This window comes from Macrobrachium nipponense, chromosome 4, assembly GCF_015104395.2.
Source record: "Macrobrachium nipponense isolate FS-2020 chromosome 4, ASM1510439v2, whole genome shotgun sequence".
NCBI classification, from domain to species: Eukaryota; Metazoa; Arthropoda; class Malacostraca; order Decapoda; family Palaemonidae; genus Macrobrachium; species Macrobrachium nipponense.
Window position 1 is genome coordinate 122,793,674 of NC_061100.1, and position 25,284 is coordinate 122,818,957.

The 25,284-nt window shown below is 40.3% G+C and overlaps 1 protein-coding gene across 6 annotated transcripts in view; it reads right to left on the bottom strand.

Annotated features, from left to right (window-relative positions):
- Nucleotides 1-12,545: 12,545 nt before the first annotated feature.
- LOC135211113 (high mobility group protein 20A-like) overlaps nt 12,546-25,284 on the bottom strand; it is a 69,425-nt gene continuing 56,686 nt past the window's right edge. For all 6 annotated transcript variants that reach the window (XM_064244213.1, XM_064244212.1, XM_064244209.1 and 3 more), the window contains exons 7-8: nt 18,690-18,814; nt 12,546-16,322 (exon numbers count right to left, since the gene is read on the bottom strand). In XM_064244213.1, the coding sequence (XP_064100283.1) occupies nt 16,183-16,322; nt 18,690-18,814 (265 nt within the window). In that variant the 3' untranslated portion in view covers nt 12,546-16,182. The remainder of the gene's footprint in view (nt 16,323-18,689; nt 18,815-25,284) is intronic.

Genomic DNA, 25,284 nt, shown 5'->3' on the forward strand with positions numbered 1-25,284 from the left:
GGTTTAGGATAACCAACACAAAGAGATATCCAACCATCTACTGCTGTAATCACTATCATCACTGTTAGCCTGTAAAAGAAAGAAAATATGATTTAAAGTAATAAGGATACTCTTCTCGCATCCAAGGGCACCGCCCTCCGAAATGAGAGGAGATCCCTCAAACACCAACACTGATAGCTAGCAAAAGGACGAAGGAGAAGAGGAATTACTAGAAGAAACAAAGGACAAACCTCCGAAGTTCCTCTCAGTAATTTCCAAAGAGTAAGCGTAAATTTCGGATGAATACATCTCTCGTCCTAACGTTATAGGGTAAAAATATATACTAATAAAAATGTTGGCACACCCTTGCCTTCAACCCTTAACACAAAGTAGAAAGGCGGCTATCACGGCTATCACAAAAAGTGGGTTTGCATATTGATTATTAAAGTCAATTAATTTTAAATATCAAACACAGTATATACATCATTTAAAAAAAACTAAAGATCCCACCTAGAAAATGATTAACGGCTAGTCAGCAGGAGCTCACAAACACGTCTTCACCGGAAGACGGCCGAAAGCTAAGTGGAGTGTTTACATCCGGGCAGGCGGGCCTACCCGCCTACCAGACAGTAGTTACTGCCTAACCACCTTCTTCAAGAATTTAACGAGCGTAATTCCAGCCTACGCTGAAAGTAATTCCTTATGTAAAGGACTGAGGGTTTGTATATCGTGTAGGAACAAACTACATTTGATGGTTTCACTATTCCCTTTCTTAAGCACTTCGTGGATGATGTTCATCAAGAGAGGCTGCTTTGTCCGGTATATGCTACAAGGACCTACTTACAGCATACACCCATCATTAAATCTACACGATGCACTTTTCATTAGCATGGGTCATGCTAAGATTTCAAGGGACAAAATCTCTTTCTGGATAATGAAAGTCATTAGAAAAGCTTACTCCTCAGATCAGAATGTTTCTGCAACTCCAGCAGACATTTGAGCTCATGAGGTCAGGAGAATTGGCCTTTTGCGTTTAAGAAGAATTATGAGGTTGCCCAAATTCTCCAAACTGGGCTTTGGAACAGACAACCCACTTTCACTTACTTTTATTTGAAGGATATCACCCATAAATCCCTGGACACTTTCTGCTTAGGTCCAGTGGTTGCAGCTCAGCAAGTGGTGTGAAGGATGTGGTTTAGCTCTGTTCGGATTACGTTCAGCAGTCCTTCACCATTGCTACACCTGGGTCTGGCAGGTGAAGCTCTTTGGGGGCACACCTGGCTCCGTTAGAATGAAGAGCTTCCTTGTTGAATCACGCCACTATATAGAGTGAGTAGTATCTTTAGAGATACTTTTTTGTTTTTTATTGGTGATATCTTTGGGGAGAGACCTTCCTCCCCCCTCTTGTTAGTCTCCTACCATGTGATGTGATTTGTACCAGTGTCGGAACAAATGACAAATTCTACAATCACATGTATTTTTCCTAACCTGCAAACCCACATCACGTACATGTAATATCCCTCCCCTCTTTTTTAATCTCTCTCCAATTTGGGCATTAACCAGTCATCTACAGCTATTCACAATTAGGGGATCTGGTCCTGTTGGCATCTTTTAAAGCTAGCTCTTCTCTTAACGAGTTTACCATAGCTGTCGGCTCATGCATCTAAACTACTCCTATCACATGATGTTGTGGGTTTGTATATTAGCCCTTAAACGCCTAAGGGGTATAATAAAAATCGTTTCCCGTATGCCTAAGGGGTCTCGGAGTGAGTGCCGAAGCGGAAAAAAATATTTTTTTCAAAAAATCACAGCGCGCTTAGTTTTCAAGATTAAGAGTTCATTTTTGGCTCCTTTTTTTCATTGCCTGAAGTTTAGTATGCAAACCATCAGAATGAAAAAAAATATCATTATCATATAAAAATTTCATATACAGGTACTATCCGACTTACAACCTACTCGACATACGACCACTCGTACTTGACAACCTTACTTCAGACAGTAGACCATTGAGTTACTTGGCACTGTGCCATCTCATGAGAACTCTCATCACTCAGGCATGAGAACTCTCATCACTCAGGCAGCATCAGTTTGAGTTACCTGCCCTATCTGCAGCATCATTTGGTATTAACTGTACTGTAGACTGAATTGCAAACCAATTTACGTAAGAATCGACTTCTGACATGCATGCAAGAACCTAACCCCATTTAACTCAATGCCTGATTGTACGTAATATATACTATTACATAAATGATTAAAATGTATTAGTAGAAGTACATTATGGTAAAACAAAAAGACTGAAATAATGATTGTACATTACATTACAGTACTAGTAGGCACTTATATAGCAAAGGTTTGATAGTATACCCTACCCAGTATGTTGGCCACTTTCTAAGGTTCGACTTACATCCATTCCGACTTACAACCAGTGGGTCGGAACCCAAACTTGGTTGTAAGTAGGATAGTACCTGTATAATTGTATTCAAATCGCGCTGTGAGCAAAACAGTTAAAGCTAACGTGTTAATTTTTTTCGTTGTATTGTACACTAAATTGCGATCATTTTGATATATAACACATTGTAAAACGATCGAAGCAACACAGAGAAAATATTATCACAAAATGATGCATGAATTCGTAATGTGCGGACGTAAAATTTTTGTTTTCAAAAATTCACCATAAATCTAAATATTTTTCTAGAGACTTCCAATTTGTTCCAAAATGAAGATAAATGATTGAATATTACTATACTGTAAGAGTTTTAGCTTACAATTGCAGTTTTCGACCATTTCGGACGGGTTAAAGTTGACCAAATGTTGATTTTTTTTTTTATTTTTTTTATATGCAAATATTTCATAAATGAAAAAAGCTACAACCTTTAATTATTTTTTGTTGTATTCTACATGACATTGCCCACATTTTCATATATAAAACTATGAAACGCCTGATATGAAATGGAGCAAATATTCCGAGAATGCGATGTACGCATTTCGATTTGTGGCGGAGAATCCTCGCGCGGAGGGAAGTAAATTTTTTTTTTTAAATTCACTGTAAATCTAAATATTGTGCTAGAGACTTCAAATTTGTTTCAAAATGAAGATAAATGACTGAATATTACTAGACTGTAAGAGTTTTTGCTTACAATTGCGTTTTTCGACCATTTCGGTAGAGTCAAAGTTGACTGAATGTGGTTTTTTTTTATTTATCGTAATTTACTATATGCAAATATATTTCAAAAAAGAAAAAAGCTACAACCTTCAATTATTTATTGTTGTATTCTACATGAAATTGCGCACATTTTCATATATAAAAATTTATGTAACCGCTAATTTAAAATGGTGCAAACATTACGACAATCGCACATATGATTTTTTCGGAAGAGTTACCGCGTGGACGTAAGGAAAATGTTTTGTTTTTCATAAATAAACCATAAATCGAAATATTGTGCTAGAGACTTCCAATTTGTTGCAAAATGAAGGTAAATGATTGAATATTACTAGAATATAAGAGTTTTAGCTTACAATTGCGTTTTTTGCCATTTCGGTAGAGTCAAAGTTGACCGAAGGTTGAAATTTTGGCACTTATCGTTATTAATATGAAAATATTTCAAAACTGATAAAAGCTACAACCATGGGTTGTTTTTACTTGTATTGTGCATGAAATTGCGCACATTTCCATATATAAAAATTTATGTAACCGCTAATTTAAAATGGTGCAAACATTACAACAATTGCACGTATGATTTTTTCGGAAGAGTTACCGCGCGGACGTAAGGAAAGTTTTTTCATAAATTCACCATAAATCGAAATATTGTGCTAGAGACTTCCAATTTGATGCAAAATGAAGGTAAATGATTGAACATTACTAGAATATAAGAGTTTTAGCTTACAATTGCGTTTTTCGACCATTTTGGTAGAGTCAAAGTTGACCGAAGGTTGAAATTTTGCCACATCGTTATTTATATGAAAATATTTCAAAACTGATAAAAGCTACAACCATGGGTTGTTTTTACTTGTATTGTGCATGAAATTGCGCACATTTCCATATATAAAAATTTATGTAACGGCTAATTTAAAATGATGCAAACACTACGACAATCGCACGTATGATTTTTTCGGAAGAGTTACCGCGCGGACGTAAGGAAAGTTTTTTCATAAATTCACCATAAATCAAAATATTGTGCTAGAGACTTCCAATTTGTTGCAAAATGAAGGTAAATGATTGAATATTACTAAAATATAAGAGTTTTAGCTTACAATTGCGTTTTTCGACCATTTTGGTAGAGTCAAAATTGACCGAAGGTTGAAATTTTGCCACTTATCGTTATTTATATGAATATATTTCAAAACTGATAAAAGCTACAATCATGAGTATGTTTTTGTTGTATTCTACATGAAATTGAGCACATTTTCATATATAATACTCCATGTAACGGCTAATTTAAAATGGTGTAAAAATTATGTCAAAGTGACGAAATAATTTCAGAGATGTGTCACCGATACTTTTTAGAGCGATAAGAAAGAAATTCGCGCTTGCGCGCCTGCGTAACGATTGTAATCAAACAACTCCTTGATCCGTGAACTCCCAGCATCCCTCAAGGCGCATGATTCAAAAGTTTTCGGCTGGTAGGCCTATAAGTATTTTTCCACGAATTTAAAATAAAAACTTTTCTATGTCGACGTAAATTATGTCCGGTCGGCAACCAAAAGACAATTTATCTCGATGTAAAATACGTCCAATAGGCGTTTAAGGGTTAGAAAAATATAAATTATTTTAGAATTTGTCATGTTTTGACATATGAAAATTAAATTTTCATTATTAAAATGAAGTTTTATTGTATACTTACCGAACAATTATACAGCTGTGATTTCCACGAGCGGCAGGAGACTAAATTCAAATTTAGCGCGTAGGCGTCGCCAACACTGGTGGTGATGACGTCATCTCCCTCCACTCGCGGGAGAACCAGGTACAACTGCCCAGGTGAATCCAATTCTTTCTGCCCGTCCGTCCACCTAAGGGGAGGAGGGTGGGTATAATCATAATTGTTCGGTAAGTATACAATAAAACTTCTTTTTAATAATGAAAATTTCATTTTTATTGTAGTGTCTTACCGAACAATTATACAGCTGATTACACATTTATGGGAAGGTGGGATTCAGTGGACCACTAGTATTTCTAAATGGTTACATTTATTACAATACCAGTAAACACTCAAGGTGTCTGTTGTACCTTACCTTGTAAGAGAGCTACAGCAGACTGTTACTGCCTCTGGTCGGTGCTCTTCTTACTATGTAGAGGAATTGGAATTTGACCAAAGTTAGCCTCTACAGGAGTGGAATCCTTCCGTAGTTCAAGCGAGTCAAGGCTGACTGACGGAGGATAGTAACAACAAAGATTGCCCTTGCCCTGGGCTAAGAACAGAAATTCATCATACATTTGTCACCAACACCAGATTTAAAAACATATATACCCAACCATTATAAAATCTGACCTAACAGACTGGTGAGTATCCCAGGTACTCAGTACCCCCAGCTTCCCTTGAACGCGACAACCTATTCAAGGTGAAAAGTTAGCATAGAGGTGACGACCCCTGTGCCATTTCTCCCAACACCATGCCAGAAACCGCTACCGGACCTAACGTTTTACAATTCTCGAAACCGTTTCTATCTCTTTGAGATAATGACTCGCAAAAACCGAATTCGATCTCCAGAACGTGCTCTGAAGAATCGAAGCTAAAGATAAATTCTTTCTAAATGCTAAAGAAGTTGCCACTGCTCTAACCTTGTGAGCTTTAACTCTCAGAATGGAAAGATTGTCGTTCTCGGACTGCGAGTGAGCTTCCCTGATAAGCTCTCTAATAAAGAACGATATAGCATTCTTAGAAAGAGGACGAGAGGGATTTTGAACCGAGGTCCAGAGCTTAGAAGATTGTCCTCTAATACCCTTAGTGGCAAACAGATACTGCTTAATAGCCCTGACTGGACATAAGAGCCTTTCTTCCTCCTCATGTCCAACCAAATCAGATAAGTTCCTTACCACAAAACTCCTCGGCCAAGGATTAGAAGGATTCTCGTTTTTGGCTAGAAAGGTCGAAGATACCGAAAATACAGCATTGCCTTGAGAGAAACCGACTCTTTTGTCTATAGCGTGCAATTCGCTGACACGCTTAGCAGAAGCTAGTGCAATAAGAAAAAGTGCCTTCTTAGTCAAGTTCCTGAGTGAAGCCGACTTCAAAGGCTCAAACGGTGGCCCCATGAGGAACTTAAGCACCACATCTAAGTTCCAAGCCACTGTATCCTGCGGGAGCTTAGTGGTTTCGAAAGACCTAATGAGGTCCGACAGATCTGAATTGGAGGAAATATCCAAACCTCGATGTCGAAAAACCGAAGAAAGCATGGCTCTATATCCTCTGATCGTTGAAGGAGCCAGTTTCTTAGAGTTCCTAAGAAATAGAAGAAAATCTGCTATTTCTGTTAAAGAGGTCGCAGAAGTAGAGACTTTAGCACTTCTACACCACTCTCTGAAGATTCGCCACTTCCCTTGATAGAGTTTGTTAGAAGACTCTCTCCTAGAACGAGCGATAGCTTCTGCAGCTCTTCTTGAAAACCCTTTTGCTCTGACAAGATTCCGGACAGTCTGAACCCTGTCAGAGCTAGAGCAGACAAGTTTTGGTGGAACCTCTTGAAGTGAGGTTGTTTGAGGAAGCCACCTCTCTGGAGGAAGAAGTCTGGGGAAGTCTACTAACAACTGGAGAAGGTCCGGGAACCACTCTTTCCTGGGCCAAAAGGGAGCGATTAACGTTAGTGTTACATTGCTGTGCGACATGAACTTGTTCAGCACCTCTCTTATTAGACCGAACGGAGGGAATGCATAAGCTTCCAGACCCGACCAATCCAACAGCATTGCGTCCACCGACCAAGCTAGAGGATCTGGAACTGGAGAACAAAAGGGAGGAAGACGGTTGTTCCTTGATGTCGCGAACAGGTCTATGGACGGTCGTCCCCAAAGGCGCCAAAGTTTCTGACAAATCTTGTTGTCCAAAGTCCACTCCAGAGGTAACACTTGCTGTTGACGACTTAACTCGTCCGCCAGGACGTTCATCTTTCCCAGAACAAATCTCGGGACTAGCTGAACCTTCGCTTCGTTTGACCACAGGAGGAGATCCTTGGCTACTTCGTATAGAGAGAAAGACTGAGTCCACCCCTGTTTCCGCATGTACGAGAGAGCCGTGGAGTTGTCAGAATGCACTGCTACCACCCGACCTTCTACTATGCTCCGAAACTGTCTGAGCCCCAGGAAAATTGCTAAAAGTTCCTTTACATTTATGTGGAACTTGTTCTCCTTCTCCGACCAAGCTCCTGAAGCCCGTTGATTTCCCAGCAAGGCTCCCCAACCTGTGTCCGATGCATCGGAAAAGAACTGTAGGTTCGGGAGGATGGGTCGTAAATCTACCCCTTCTTCCAACCTTGCCCGAGAGAGCCACCACCTTAGGTCCTCTTTTATTTGATCTGTGACAGGAAAGGTAATCGAGTCTGGTTGTGTCTTCCTGCACCAAGAGGCTCTCAGGAAAAACTGCAGAGGTCTCATGTGCAGTCTTCCCAACGTCACAAATTTCTCCACCGACGTCAATTTGCCCAGGAGCCTCATCCACTGATTGGCAGAACTTACCTTTTTGTCCAAGAACTCCTGAACTGTCTCCAGACAGCCTTGAACCCTCTTCGGGACAGAAAAGCCCGAAAAACTTGAGCATTCAGTCATCCCCAAATAAAGGATGCTCTGAGATGGAACCAACTGGGACTTCTGTTTGTTGACCAGAATTCCTAACTTTCTGGCAAGATCCAGAGTTGTTCCAAGGTCCTTCATGCACTAACTCTCTGATTCCGACCGGAGAAGCCAATCGTCCAGATAGAGGGAGATTCTTACTCCTAATATGTGCAGCCAGCTTCCTATCGGGAATAGAACCCTGGTGAAAACTTGAGGAGCGGTCGCTAGTCCGAAGCAAAGCGCCCCGAAACTGAAACACCTTGCCTTCGAACATGAACCTCAGGTACTTCCGAGATTCGCGATGTATCGGAATGTGAAATAAGCGTCTTGCATGTCCAGAGAAACCATCCAATCCCCCTGTCTGATGGACTCCAGAACCGACCGAGTGGTCTCCATATGAAATTTTGTTTTCTGGACATGTAAGTTCAGGGCGCTCACATCCAAAACGGCCTCCAGCCCCTGATGACTTGGGAACTACAAAAAGGCGATTGTAAAAGCCTGGAGGAAAATCCCCTTCTATCTGTTCTATCGCTTCTTTGAGAACAAGCGCTCCCACTTCTGCGGCTAGCGCCAGAAAATTTGTCTGAGCCCGGAGAGTTATGCCTGGAATGGAATTGGCACAGGTGAGAGCGAGGGAGGTGAAACGAGAGGAATACGATAGCCGAACTTGAGTACTTGCACTACCCAGGCTTCTGCTCCTCTGTTTTCCCATTCTCCCAAAACAGAGCCAGCCTAGCTCCCACTGGTGCATGAAGAACCGAGCTTTCATTTGGAAGGTTTGTTAACCTTGGCCGAGGCCTTAGATTGAGGTCGCAAATTCGACTTCGGCGAAAGAAGCGCTTGGGCTTTTCTCCTCGAAAAGGCGCTTGGGCCAGAGGAGAAACTGAAGGAACAGTCTCCAAAGGAGCTTTAGGTCTCTTAGTAGACTGTGCCAGTAAATCCGAAGTAGATTTCTTATCTAGCGCAGACGAAATTGACAACAACTACATCGTCTGGAAAGAGGTTATCTTTCACAAAAGGAGCAAACAATATAGCAGACTTCTGTTGGGAAGTAACCCTTTTAGAAGCAAAGGAGCACCCCAAGTTGCCTTTTCTTAAGGGTACCAAGGCGATGAGCGAAGCTAACTCATCACATCCATCCCTAATGGATTTGTCCGCACAGGACAGAACACCAATCCAATCCTCTGCTAACTCCTGAGGAAGAGAAGGACAGTCTTCGATCTTTGGCCGCTAAAGCGCCAATAGTCCAATCAAGGAAAGCTAAAGACTTCCTAAAGTTTAAATTGGTTCTTTACAACGTGGTCCAACTCAGGCGCTGTAAAGAAAACTGTTTTGCTGCGGCGAAAGCAGATCTTCTAGAGGAGTCGATTAAACTGAGAAGTCTCCCTGGGAGAGGAGGCAGAAACTCCCAGAGAAGGAGCTTCCCCAGTTACATAAAACCTATACCTCTTACGAAGCAACTTAGAGGGAGGGGGGTTTAAGCAAAAGGAAAAAAGCCTTCCCTAAGTCTCATCTTCATAGACATCGCCATATTTCTCCGTCTCTTTCAACGAATGTCTAACCGCTTTAGATAGCACAAGTTTTGGGAGGAGAGGGTCTGAAGTTTTCCTCCTCATCAAAAAAGTCGAAGTTGGGAGCGCGGGAGCCGCTTTCTCAAAATAATCTGGATAAGATACCAGAAGAAATCTAAGGAGACGTGAATAACACGAGAGGTGATGTGAATCCTCCTCCTCTACTTCTTCCTCATTCTCCGATACCGCCGAAGAAGTAGACGGGACTACCACCGGATCTGAAGGTTTCGAACCACCCTTGGACTCATTCATCCAGTTGGTTAACATCTCTAACTGCTTGCGCAAAGTCGCCAGAGACGAATCAAAAACAGTTAACGTAGGCTTGGAAGAGCCTAAATGTTCAGCAGGAGGCTGAAAAACTACTTGCGCCTCGCTCGGAGCCGCTGAAATTCGAGGCAAAACAGGCGCATCAGGCGTAACAGACGAGAAAGCGCCTAAAGAAACACCCTTAGAACTGCTAGCTACAGCGCTAAAACCACAATCTCTACTAGTAGATGGAGCCGAAAAAGGCACAGATTGAGGCGACGAACGAGCCGCTAACGGCCGAGGCGCAGCCCTACTCTCTGGCTCCTTATACCGCTTGACTGGAGGAGGCGAAGAATCAGCGCCTGAACGCCTCTTTAAGGGACGCGAAACGGGCGAATCTCACCAAGAGCGCCGCGCGACCGGAGACGAATCGCTTGAATCATTCGAAAGATGTCTAACCGCAACACCTTTCCAACGCTTAACCGAGCCCTGTTGAGGCGCAACAGGCTCAACAAGAGAGGCGCCTGTCTGTGGGCAAATCCCGATCGACTCCCTTGGACTTCCGGTATGTCTTCTCCCCGGTGTGGGGGAGCTGGACAGTGACCTTTGTCTAGGAGACGTGTCAGGACAGACAGACGCACCCTCAACTACACTCTTACCTGAAGCCGCTTTCTCCAAAAACGTCTTAACCGAATTACCAAGTTGCAAAACCGTATTCGTTAATACCGAAAATTTCTGATCTAACCTCGATTCCAGACTGGCAATGGTGTCGGAAGAAACTACACGGGAAGCCGGAGAAGTGGGATTAGTAGGAGGAATAGGAGGTGTAGTTAAAGGAGACATAACAATTTGAGGAGAAACAGAAGGAACAGATGCATCGCAAGACGAAGCAGAGCTAAGCCTACTTTCCCTAAGCGCTGCTTTTCTAATTCTGTCTTTAGCTAATTTCTCCGAGTATGAACTAAAAAACTTCCATTGAGAATCAGTCCAATCACTACACTCGTTACATGTTCGATCTGCTGAACAAACCTGTCCCCTACACTTAACACATTTAGTGTGAGAATCATACTCTAACTTGGATAATCTAGTTTTACATCCTGAGATGCAAAACCTAACTCCCGACGGACTAGAATCCGACATGGCAACGCCTAAATAATAAGCAAAATAACGACGACGCCAAAAAAGAGTACTTCACCAATTCCGAAGATCAAATCCACAAGAAAAAAAAAAAAAAAAAGCGAAGCAAAGTCATCCAACCGCACCGACCACCGATGTTCACCGGACGCCGGCAGGAAAAGAATTGGATTCACCTGGGCAGTTGTACCTGGTTCTCCCGCGAGTGGAGGGAGATGACGTCATCACCACCAGTGTTGGCGACGCCTACGCGCTAAATTTGAATTTAGTCTCCTGCCGCTCGTGGAAATCACGGCTGTATAATTGTTCGGTAAGACACTACAATAAAAAACCTGATTTTGGTAGCCACTGTGAGTCCTCGAAAATTACTCTTATGGTTCCCAACAAGCTTCCACATCCGAAGTGGACCTGTTTGCCACATGTGAGAACTGCCAGTGAACATGTCTCCAAACCTGGACAATCATGTAATAGCAAGAGATGCATTCCAGTAAGACTGGAACAAATGGAGGGCGATATAACATTTTTCCTCCATTGTTCCAGATTTCGAATTTTTGAAGACTTCTAACTTTCAACAGAACCGGCCATACAGGCACTGGTTCCTATTGCTTCAACAACAGGCAAAGAACTCAATGCCCTTATCATCCGCTGTTCTATCACAGACAGTAGGAAGGAGAGTCGCCTACGCATCCTCCTTGCTGAGCCATAACCTTGCATTTGTGGATTTAAAATCTTGTCTACCTTGAAAATTATCCACCTAACATTGCTAGGTACCTAGTGCAGAAAATATGGTCAATAAAAATTTTCTATTACCAATGTCTATGTTTGTTAACAACTTTGGAGGTCTCTGACACCAAACCTAACTCTTTAAAACTTCACAAGCATCACACAGCACAAAAATTCAGAAAGATCTTGTAACTATACTTAGATCCCTGTCATGAATGGAGTTTAAAGCACTTGGTCTATAGAAATATTGGGGGTATAAAATTTGCATCCATAATCTTACATAGTTGCATAGAATCACTAATTTCCAGTCTCAATGGTACAAAGCTATCAGCTCATCATGTTGTAAAAGACAAAAAAATCAATTCTAAAGACTTCAACCATCTGGTTTTCATTTCCAAATGAGATGCCCCAGGTAATTCTGGTGTCAAAAACAAACTGAGGGGGTGTAATTTCTGTTAAAATATGGCACCCTTTGCTTCGAATATAATCCTAGGTTTCAATGGACTCATTCTTTGACAGAAATAAACCCTACTGTTTTTGTTTATTGAGAATCTGAAATCATGTTATTCCATACAGTACAAATTTATCCATGGTGGGATGGGAGTGCAGTTTTGCTACTGCCATACAAAGCAGCAAATAATAAGGATAACTCATCACCAATATAATGTATAGAGTAACAATACCTAATTATCACCAGTGTAAAGTGTAGCACTGAGAACAATACCCCATGGCATACCTTCATACTTTGACAACTGATAATAAAGCTCTAATGAGTATCTGAAAGTAGTGTTGAAAAAAGAAAAAAAAATTCATTAAAAGAAGGCACTTTGACACAAATTTTATTTATACAGATCTTGGTAAAAGCCATGTCCCCATGCAATATCAAAAGACATTTTATTGTCACGAAGATACTCATGTTAATAAGGCAGTTTGATCTCTGCAAATGGCATAACTTGCAGTGACCAATAAAAAAGAGCTCAATACCAAATATGTACTAAGAAGTTTTTTCCTTAGTGTGAACACATTTTCCAATTCAAACTCCTTTCTTGATAAAAAGGAAAAAATATCACAGTACCTTCTAAACTCTATACAAAAGTTTCCAAATAATAATACAGGAAGAAAAAAAATGTCAATCACTGGAGAAGAAATTTTATTTGTCTTCTGTTCATTACCAATGCCACTGGATCTATAACTGCAAAAACTAAAGTAACTTTTTCTCTTATATAAATTTGGTTTAAGCTATTCATTTCAAACACTAAAGTACTGATGAGAAAAGCCAAAGAACTAAATCATATTTGCCCTGAGAAATACCATGTTAATAGAAACTGTGTGCTTCCTTCTTCAGAGTACAACTCATTGCTGAAGGAACATGATAAAAATCTACTACTATGACCTGTGATGCATTACCTTCAGAACTCAGAGAGTTGAACAGACCGAACACACTACCTAGTCAAAACATTAATTCTGATAAAAATTCCTCATCTAATTGCTAGGTCTGGCTATGAACATGTGAATTTTCAAGTCCTATACAAAAAGGTAATAAGGTTAGTGGAAGATATAACAACCTAACCATGAATAACTATATCAAGAGCAAAGTGAAAAATGATGAGTTCAAAAACCTAGTTGTCTGAGTATATCCCAGGCACTTGGTACTTTCTTAGAGTAAAACTCATCACAGTAAGCTACAATCAAAAGTCACACTCGTGAGCAATCCATACTAGAGCCATGCGCTCAATTTTAAATTATACTAAACTGTGCTTACATAACATATAAAAATCTTTTTAATTTAATCAGGAAAACCATAATCCAATTTGGTAGTATTTCTCCCATCATAGGTATATAAAATGCATTCAAGTATGACCTCAACCAGCATTACAAAAAAATCTGTACTAATGAGAGCATCATTTTACAGACATACCAATCTTAGTAACTGAATAGGTTCAGTATTCAATTACTGCAATATCAACAGAACTGTGAAAAATTATTGGATAACTGAAACCTCTTCATCAAGTATGAAACTAAATTAGTTATGTGCAAAGTTGTTGTCTGGAAAATGCCCTTCTAAAGTACACAAAACTGAACACTGTTTTGGCTAGAATTTTCATGATAAACAATTAACTTATTTCCTAATGTTGAAGTTGCTCTGACCTCGCCAACGATGATTTATGAAGTATGGACATGGCCAATGGATGTGACAGAGATAAGGCTGTTGAGATAGATGTGTGGAGTCATAAAAGATAAGATAAAAACTGAATTTTTTAGAGGAGCACTTAAGGTACAGTAAGTATCAAAGAAGATATGGTCATGTTATGCAAAGAGGTCATCGGTGTGTAAAATGGTTATGAGCATGGACATGGAGAGGAGTAATGAAGGGGTAGCCCAAGGTTCATATGGAAGATAAAACATTGAATGACATGTGGGAGAAAGGTTTGAGAAGGCATAATACACTGGAAAAAGGAAGGTGGAGAAGGCTGATAGGAAACAGCACCCCATACAGAAATGGATAAAGATAAAAATGACCTAACCTTGGAGAAACAACACAATTTTGATGAGAAAATTTTTGGAAAAAATATACTACAGTGCTTAAAAAAAGGCTGCAAAACTTTCATGAGTTGAACACTTGTTCCTCAATGCATTATGTGCACTGTGGCTTCAACTGATACAGCATTTGGATTATTGTAATTTCTTCAATTTCAATTATTATTTACAGAAACTCTACGATTAGTATTTACCTCCCTGATGGTCATAATAATCAAAATATGTGTAATAAAAAACTATTACTGACCTACCTCTATCAAAACTGCTGACTGATACAACAACTAACTTCCCATTAGATAATGAATATCACGTTCATCACGCACCCAGAATCTTCAATATCCAGGTAAGTAATGTTTTCTTTCTAAAAGACATGATCAATAAATAGGAGTTACTATTGGAGATCACCACTATGCCAAGGCTATGTTGCACAGAGATTTTAAGGAACACCATACAGAAGTAAATGTAGATACAATTGACCTCAATTGTAAAATGGGGATACATGAAAATTTTGAAATGGAATATTAACTTTTAAATGTCAGAAAAACAAAATAATAAAATACTATACCAGTGTCTCATGGGACAAGGAAACTGGATTGGGATTGGAGTGACAAATTCTAAAATCTTCAAATTTAAGTAACACTTTAAAAGTAACATTCTTATTTAAAAGTAAAGAGCAGTACAGTAGAAAATGAACTCTGGATACAACAGAACTTATGATTTCCAAAAGGATAGTCTGATGGTTTTGCATCATGTATTACCCCAAAAGGATACAAGAATGTAACCTCTGTAGTAACTAGTACTCAAACAGTAAGGACAGTCTTTCAGTATGACTGGTTTTTTAGGTAGTGCTGTTATAACTCCTTGATCAGTTCCCTGATTCTTTATTCATTCAACAAACAAAATCTCTTCAAAGAACTCCATGAGACTAGGAGAGCTCTTGTTTTGCATAAACTACTTTCTCTTCTTGAATTTTATCTCTTGCAATACTAGATAACACAATGTCAATTTTGGCACTAACATTTTTTATTCCATTTAAGGAAGAATTGCATATCTGCTTGTCCTTTTTACTTGATATTTTTATTTACCAAACCTATAAAACCCCAGGATACCCTTAACACAGCCCCCATTAGTGCTTGCTTACACAATTAAAATTGGAGTTTATTTCACCTTTCTCTGGGCTTACAACGTTTCTTGGCTGGCTGGCCATACAATGTTTCTTGGCTAGCACAATGTTATGGTCCCAAAACATTATCATTGATACATAATGGTTAATGAAATAACCAAAAAAGTGTGTTCTGAATCTGACTGGTGGCTGTGGATTTGTTTGCATTAAACAAAATTTTCTTCTTTAAAATCAAACTTTTTCTCTTAACATAAAATAATACAGTAGTACTCGAAAACAAATAAAACCAGTGATTCACATGGATTAATCATACTAAAAAATAATGTTCTATTAGGTTCCATGGAGAGACCAAAAATGTTTGCCAAGTGGGGACAAAAGAAGCCACAATATGGCCTTCTTAAGATTTAGGTTTAAGCTTGGATATTATCAATGATAAACCATGGCCAGTAGAGAAAAATACACAAAGCTGAAGTTTTACCTCACCAGATCTGAATCTATATCCACACTACCAATAAAGGCAAAACCAAAACTTAAAACTACATGGGAAGAAATGGAAGGTAGTATTTGAACATAATAATAAGGGATTAAAGTACTAATCATCTGGTTATTAACTAAACCTTGGAGGTACCTCACATGGAATATAAAAAAAATAAAATAGAGGGTCTACTAATTCCTTAAAAAAGGTTATTCTAAAAAAAAAGGTAATCACTAACTAACACAAAAGAGAAAGACATACCTACATAAGAAGGACAACACAGAAAAACCAAATAACCCAACTGAAACTTAATCAAAGATATCTGCAGAAGAGTCACAAAATATAAGGTATAGCCAAATGACAAAACATGAATTATGACCATTGTGGTGTCACTGATTATGGTGTTAGTGATGCTAATCTTCTCCAAAGAATAAAGTTTTCATTTCTATAGCCTAATTTCTTTTACAGCATATGCAGAAATTAATTATAGATACTCTGATGGAGCACTTAATAGTTCAGGTACAATATGAACAAGAAAGCAAACTTGGAAGGTGAAGATGATTTTTTGAGATACAAAAAGAAAAACCATCATTCTTTCCAAATTGATCCCCTGGTACTGAGTAAATACTTCAGATCATGTCAAAGCTAATTGACTAACAATACCCCGAACAGTTTGGATGAGAGACTGATGTTGTTGAGGATTATTAACAATAACAGAATGAAGCTGCACCATGTAGCTATCAATGCTTTCTTCTGTGGGGGTTTCCTGTGTGCCTGAAATTTGAAAGAAATCCAAATATTAATAAGAGTCTAAAGTATTTTAACCAGATTAACATGTAATTTCTAAACTCTCAAGACTGGACTGAAAGATTCCCTCTTGAACAAGAGGTAAAAACTGGTGAAAGAGAGCTACAGCTGTTGGACTGCCAGGTCCTAAAGACCACGGAACGGAAGCCACAGGAATAGAAGATTTAAGAAAGCACAATTCAATGCAATGGAAGGGGATGGAATGATGCATGAACCCTTTATGTACTAAAACAATGAGTCATGCCTCTTACCAAAAAAAAAAAAAAAAAAAAGTAATTCTGACAAAATAGCAAATATTTCAAGATCCAAATCTAAAAATGCAGTACTACATACTCTGTCATCTCTAAAAGACATGACCCAGTCCTTCTATTTCCACACAATACAGACTAAATATACAGCTTTAAAAACTTTTTAAGATCATATCTATGCATGTTATGGCTATTATATATTACCTTTAAAGAAGACTAAGTTACTATAACAATAATACAGCATTTTTGCTTTACCTAAAACTTATGTTTAAACTATGTTGTTTAAGGGGAGCGTTTGAAAAAAATAGTTTTCCATTAATAAATCCTGTTTTTTTTAATGAATCAGTTTGAAATTTTGGGCATAGTTTAGTTTATGTATACCAAAAAGGTCTGTATTCATATTTTCCTTCTTCCGCCCCCCATTTGCTGGGACCCCCGCCCCAAAAAATTCTTTATAAAAAAACTTGGCCATAACTATTACAACCTAAGAACTGAAGTTTACGTGGTAGACAGATATACATGTATATTAGAATAAAGTAATAGTGTATTTTCTCAATTTCTTTCAAATGTTTTTTTTTTACAAATATTTTTCATTTTTGAAAAATCTTGGATTGATTTCTTGGAAAAATGAATCCCAAAATTTTGGGGGGGACAAAAATGAAAAAAACTCTATAGTTTTGTAGACAATTTATTTAACTTCCATTTGCTTTTTGTTTCATTGAGATAAGTGAATTTGTTACGTCGGAGTTTCCATTTGAAGGTCAATAAGTTTAGTTTTGAGATATCGGCCTCCAAAGTTTTATGACGATATTTTTTGGTTGTCTGCCCATTTATTTGCTTGTTGTCACACAGTTTGAGGTTTTTATGACAAATTTCATATGTTATATCATATTTGCATTATCTGATTATTATTTTATGTATATTGCATTATATTTTATATATTTAGACTCCTGGCCCCCCTCTTTCCTCTCTTTTGGAAAGACGATCTTTCGTTTGCATCTGCATTGAATATCTATAACCATTTCTACGACACTAGGTGCCATCTTATATCGATAAAGGGGTTTCTTCTTGCATTTATACCTGAAATTTATAAGTTCTTTCAGCATCTTTACAATAATACAGTGTTTTGAGAATCATTCACCACTCTTTTTCTCTTCTTCTTTCTCCAATTCTTCTAACAATTTCTCTCGTAATAAGTACCGCTGAACAATTTCCTCTTCTAAAATATCTACTTTAATATCTTCAGCACGAGAGGTAGATGGATGTGGTAATAGTTGTTATTGGGTAGTGGTAGCCTAACCCGCCCCACCCACTAGACCACTGACAGTTAGTACCCTATCTTCATGTCGTCTTTTCTTTCTTTCTCTTATCGAAAGCAGAAGTTTAAGTTTTCTTGTTCTTGGCATGGTTTTTTCTGAACCAAGAAGTCTTCAAAAGCCAAGAGAAGTAAAAAAATTGACTTGCAAAGTAAAAAAAAAAGCTCAGTGAAATGACAAGGGAGAGGTTGGGTTAGAGGGACGTCTTAGTACATAGAGTTCTCAGCTGCGACCGAATAAAACCTCCCCCCCCTCCCAAGGCACATCTAAGTGGGTGCCTAAGGATAAAGTTGCCATATACTGCATTTAGATATTCTTCTTTGATAGCTAAATTGAAATTACTACCGATATACTGAAGTTATCATTATATCATATGAAAAATGTAATTTTCTCAATGATAGTAGGGTTACAATTTTGGCTATAACTCCAAAACTATTGCGATTTTTTCAACTAAATTTTCTGAGAATATAGTCGAGAGGTGTACGAGTCCGTACGTGAAATATCAGGGAATTTTGTTATTCTTAGATTTTTTTTTGTCAAAGAGAGAGAGAGAGAGAGCGAGGAGAGAAGAGAGAGAGACGAGAAGAGATAGGAGAAGAGCCGAGGGACGAGAGAGAGAGAGAGAGAGAGAGAGAGAGAGAGAGAGAGAGAGAGAGAGTTAAACAACATATTGTATTAGATATCTCACACTAAGACTGGTCATTACCAAGTATATAGTAGTAGTCAGGTTTGTTTCTGTAACATTCAAATTTTACATCAAATAAACTTACCCGGAAGAGGTAAACTTCCAAATGCTTTAGCCAGTGTCTTTCTTAGAGTCTCAATATGTTGCTGTAGGGCTGCATTATTACTGCGCTGCTGACTTGTCTCCGATTCCAGTTTGTCTACTGTTGATCTGTCAATGAACAAAACAACATTCTACAATAGTATGCATTGTGATGCACTAATTCTCCAAATGTGTCAGTTACCCTATTCATGTTAGGAAAACACAAAACAACACAATAAAGTTGAAAACTATCATAAGATATCCATTGCTGCTGTAAGGTAAGTTTAATACATTCTAATTTCTCGGTAAAAGTTTGACGATAAAATATTATTACTTCCATAATTCATATAGCAACCAATTAAGATAATATATATTGGAAAGCAATAGTCAGTTTTTATCTGCAAAACAAAGTTTAATCTCTCAAATTATTCTGACCTCAAATGGATAAAAAAACTTATAGGCTAAACTGCAAATCAATATCTCAATACTTTAGGGTTTTTTGACAATTTGGTGCCCAATGCGTGAATAAAAAGGTACTTCTGGGAGAGGAGGGTGGCCATATTAGGGTCCTCCTCAACCGTATATTGCATGGGTAAAAATGTACTTCAGGGAGAGGAGGGTGCTCCTACTAGGATCCTCAATATGATATTGCGTGGAGGAGACTAGAAACTTTGAAAGATCCCTCTCTGGCAAAACAAAGTCAGAGCTGCTAGATCTAGATCAGGAGGGAAAAGTTCAGTGGCAAAGTCCACTTCATACCCAATAATGGTGCATCTCTTCCAATATATGACTCTTGATTTCCATCAGACAGGCCATGAAGAGAAATTCCAGTGTCTTGGCATACTGGCCATGAAATGGAATCTGCTAGGAAACAAAGGGGAACACTCCTAGGCCATAGCTCTGTCAGGAATCTACTCTCCTCCCCCTAAGCTCCATCTGAAACCAAACCCTGGACCCAAGGGGTAGCCTAAATCTAACCTTTCCTTCACGGTCCACTACCAGGAGCATGATGATTATTTAGCAAATACCCAGAAACTAGCTAAACTCAATTTCATAACAGAATGGCTATGTTTATGGCAAGTGGGATGTGCTGTCCCACTGGCAAACATTGGATTATGCTGTTTACCATATTAGCAGCTTTGTAGTAGGAAAGATAAAAACCATGAGAAATGGTCAAATGCATGCCAAACATAGTCCTATCAGATAAGTGGAACATACACCAGCCTGAAATAGACTAACATTATTTAAGTATATGGCCATAACAACTAGGTAAGAGAAACTCAGCTGGTTGAGAGAGAGAGAGAGAGAGAGAGAGAGAGAGAGAGAGAGAGAGAAGAGAGGGAGAGAGAGAGGAGAAGAGAGCGAGAGGGGAGAGAGGAGATGAGAAGAGAGGAGGGAATGGTGAGGAGAGGAGAGAGAGAGAGAGAGAGATATGAAATGAGTTACAAAAATGTGTAACCTTGACACCTAATTACGGGAATATCGTTGCTTGAGAGACTGGAAAATGACAAAATCAGAAGGGCAGGTTTAGTAAAGATTACAGAGGTAATAAAAGTCACGACTGAGGCGGTATGGGCATATGTTGAGGATGGATGATGAGGAGGGAAATAACAGGGCTTGGAAGGAACCTGTTAGAGGAAGAAGATCAAGAGGGAGACAGAGAATTAGATGGTGAGATGAGGTGAAAGATAAGGAAAAAATTGGTTTGGTGGAGGATGATTCCTTTGATAGAGGGCAGTGGAGAAGGTGCATCAGGCAACCAACCCCTTAAGGTAGGGATAATGGTGGGAAAGAAGACTATATTATTCTATTTAACTTGTTATTTTACAAGAGCATGTCCATGATTGAATGCTCAAGTAAAGTTTCAGGTGTATTTCCGACCTTTTTAAACTAGCGTACTTTTATAATGAATGTTAGCTTAACAAAACTGCCATAAAATATTAGTATTAGTATTGTATTCTAAATTATAGTTGACTGTTCAGTACATATTAAATGAGACGTATTTGTAAGCAATTGAAACTTGCCTGTAAAATTACCACTAAAGTACCACCCATATGATATCAGACTGGACTACATATAGTATTTCAACTTGTCATTAACGATTGTAATAATTTGAGTGTTCTGATTCCCATTTATGCACTGTTAAGTGACACAGTCCGACCTCTTTAATCTGACACTGTAATTGGGCAAATCCTATGATCTGTCACTTTTGAATCAGCAACCTTAGTTTTACAGCAGCTATGAGGATGATGCCAAATGTTTCAGTTTTGGGATTTTATTTCCAATGAAAACCTGTGAAACTAAAAATTACACAGCATTAAAAAGAACTGTATGCTTGCATATCATACATTCATTAACATTTTGTCCCAAAGCATGATTTCATTACATATATCATGTAAAAGTGCAAGATGTATTTTCAGTAATTACACCAGACTAAGCTTTCTATGCCTGTCAGTTTTGGTAGATACCATTAATATCACAATTTGTTAAAAATTGTATTTGTTCATACACGAAACAAACCTTCGGTCTTAACATTAGGATTTACTAGCGCCAAGCTGGAAACCGGTAGAATTAAAATTACACTTGTGAGATCCAGGGACTAATGGCATCTATACCAGGTCACGGGGCATGTATACCCAGAATGCCCACGGCTACCTGTGACCCATCAGTTATTTTCCTACCGCCTTTAAGATAAGATGTGTTACTGTCTATCTCATTTAAAGCCGGTTTTTCAGTTTGCCCGTTCTTTATCCATTTCATTTTTTCATTCCTTTTCTTTCTCCAAGTGTGATCAGTGTGTGGTAAGAGTGTATACGTGGTATGATGGAGAATTTTGCCTCAACATCGGGATCGTCTACCGCTTCGAAGAGGAGACAAAGGAAATGCCCAGGAGTCAGTGGCTTCCCTTGTTCTAGGTTCCTAACCTCGGTGTCGACGGATCCTCATCCAACGTGTAGTAGGTGCAGGGAAAACGTATGTACGGTTACTAATCCGTGTTCTGTTTGTCGCGGTTGGTCGGTGGAACAGTGGAAGAAGTTCTATGGGAAAAGCCAATACAAGAGAAAGGGGGTGACGCCATCTTTGGATGACCAAACCTTACCGGCTTCTTTTGTATCGGTAATAAACCAGGCTGCTCCATATGTTTCTCCACCTGCTTTTGAATTGTCTCATACCCCTTCGGTTTCTCCTAGCGGTTCTGTATCGGAAACGTCAGGAGGGGCCTTGGGTAATTTTATGAATAATTTGCACTCTCCTTTGTTCCCAGCAAGTAGAGGGGGAGATCCGCCATCTTTGTTCCAGGCTCCTGCTACGCAAGCGCATAGGTTAGATGGTACGTGGTCAGCGCTAGGCCTACCAGCGTACCAACCTTGGATGGTCTGCTTGCGCATTATATGACGTCACGGTTCCAGCAGGGTCCAGCAGCGCTGAATGTTCCTCATCCCCCGGGCTTGCAATTTATGGGAATTAATGCCGCTGCTTCTCCATCCCACTCAGTATTTACAGCGATGCAGAACGTGGGAGGTAATTTGGCAGCAAACGTGCGGTTACCAGCAGAAACCTCTCAGTCTCTCCCTACGAGAGGGATGACGTCACAACATACGTCACACTCTGAGATGGCAGGCGTGATGACGTCACAGACCGATTCTCGGCCTTTTTCGCTGCACCCAGACGCTAATACGCCTTCTGATCCGTCAATGCAAACTGTAATGCAGAAGTTACAGGATATAGAGGAGAGAATGAATAAGAGAGACAAAAAGAAAAAGTGTGATTCGCCTTCTTCGTCTTCTTCCTCTAGTTCGGCGTCATCGCTAAGTCCGATAACGTCACGGCGAGCGCCAGTCAAGCGTTGGAGGAGGATTCGGGAGTTCCTAGCGGATCCTCGGGCCAAGAGGAGAAGAATCAATTCTTCCTCTTCTTCGGACGAAGACTGTCATTTCCAAGTCAGCAAGAAGGTCGGAAATCGTGGCTATTAAACACAAGGTTGCCAGACGAAGCCGTTCGCAAGAGTCCGAACAAGCGAGAGAGGTGACGGCCGGCGAGCTAGCGGCCGAGGCGGAGTTGCCAGTTCGGATCGCAAAAACTGCGATACCTCTCGTAAAATCGACGTTGGCGGCGAAAGGTGCAGCAGAGGATGGAATGCAGGTCCCAGTTCGCCCGTAAGGCCGTTCAAAATACGTACGAAGGACGATAAGGCTCCTATTAAAAGTACGAAAAATAGAGAGTTGGCAACCTCGGCGGATACGTTCGTGGAAGGCAGTGTCCGTCTGGATAGAAGGCCGAGGCGGGCTCGCCGACGCTCGAAAACGATGCCAATGCTAATAAAGACGAACTTACCTCTGTCTTAAGGGAGCCTTCATCTTGGAGATCTATCGACCTGAGATTTTTCTCAGGCACTCTAGATCCGTGAGCAGAGAAAGAGTGAGACGTTCTCGTTGCCCCCTGCTGACTATCTGGGATCGAGCCAACAGCGGCCAGCAAAGATCAAAGAGGCCGCGGCCGTAGGGGCAGGCGGCCGTGGAATTCCGGGCCGTCTGTCAGAAGATAGAGGCGAGACAACATCTCTCGTGACGGAGAGTGGTACACTAGAGCCGGAGGAAGCGGAAACAAAACCGAAGAGTTTTTTTTCTTGTCTGTTTTCTGGCCTCGTATGCAGAGGTTATTGATTTGATTCGTCAATTCAATAGCCTTTCGGAGAAGACAGAAACACCGGCAGTATGCTTCCTCCTGGAATTGACATGGCGTTTGGACTAAAGAGGGATACCAAGGTGTCGTATGAATTGCCTTGTTCGAGTCATGCGGAATCGGTCTTGCAACACGTAAACGCAAAGATTGCAGGGAGGGATAATTCCTTAAGATCTAATAGATCATTTAAATTTATTCCCCCTCCAATGATAAAGCAAAGGAAATAATTAGGTACTACGGACACCGAAGGTCCCTGTTGCTGTCTAGACAAATGAACCCTAATGTTGTAAGGTTAAGGCCTGGATTAACCTTGGATCAGGTTAAAATGGAGTGCCCTTCGATGACGTACCAAGAGGCTGCCACGTTAGAAGCAACAGCTTCTTCTGTCTTTCAGGCTGCGTCCTGGTTAGACCTTTGGTCAACAGCAGTGGCGAAAATTGCATCCTCGGAAGCAACAAGGAAAGTAGTGGATGAACCATTGTTCATTAGATTACTACAGTCAGGGTCCAAGGCGATCGCGTACCTGACAAACGTAAGTGCCAATGTTTGGGCAAATATCCTGCTAATAAGGAGAGATGCAGCATTGGCTAGACTAAGCCGCAATGTGGATTTGGATTCCCTGTTAGCAATGAGGAATGGGGATATCTTGGAATCGCAACTACTGTTGCCAGAGGTCATACTGGAAGAAGCGATAGATAGAAGAAGGATGGACACTAACGATAGGTTGGTGCAACAGGCAGTTAGGAAAACCTCTAACAGTCAAACTATTCCTTTGGAGGGAAGACAACAGCAGATGTCTCGAAAGAAACCAGTGAGACATAGCATCCCTAATAGAGTCACAAGACCCTCTTCCCCAAATGAGGATAAACTCATTCGGCCCTCCCCTTTCACAATAGAAAACAACAGAGGAAGGGGCAATAGGGGAAGGGGGAGAGGCTCAAGAAGATAGGATGGGCGCCTCCCATCACTCGGCCACACCAGTGGGGGGTTGCCTGGCAAATCACTGGAAGGTGTGGCAGGAACTAGGGGCAGAGCAGTGGGTGGTGGATGTTCTCAGGATCGGGTATTGATTCCGTTCGAGGTAACCCCGCCCCTGACAGATCAACCATTACCCCACGTCACTTATGCCCACAAATCTCACAAGGCCACTATTCTGCAGGACGAAGTGAAGAAGATGATGGAAAAAGGAGCTGTGCAACAAGTATGCAGTCCGACAAAAGGCTTCTACAGCAGGATTTTCCTGGTACCCAAAGCCAACGGGGAGTGGAGGACAGTAATAGACCTGTCAACGCTGAATCTGTTTATAAGGAAAACCAGTTTCAAGATGGAAACTCCGAAAACGGTTCTACAAGCAGTCAGAATCGGAGACTTTATGCTGACAGTCGATCTAAGGACGCATGCTTTCAGATACCAGTCATCAGTCTTCAAGGAAATTTCTCCGCTTCAGTCTTGCAGGGAAAGCTTTCGAGTTCAAGGTCCTGTGCTTCGGATTGACAACGTCTCCTCAAGTTTTTACAAGAGTGTTCACCCTCGTGTCGGCGTGGGGGCACACGCTCAAGGGGATCAGGCTGATAAGATATCTGGACGATTGGCTGGTGATAGCAAAGTCCAGGGAGAAATTACTAGGGACAGTGGCGGCCCTCCTGCAGCTTTGTCACAGCCTAGGTATTGTGGTGAATCAGCAGAAGTCGCAGCTGGATCCAAGTCAACGTTTGGAATATCTGGGAATGGTGATAGACACAACACAAGCCAAAGTATTCCCGACAGACCAAAGAGTACAGAAATGCAAACAAGTGGTGAATGCCTTTCTGGGAAAGCAGACACAGCCAGCAAGACAGTGGCAGGTGGTGCTGGGAATCCTAACCTCCCTGGAGAAGCTAGTACCACAAGGAAGGCTACACCTTCTGGTCCCTACA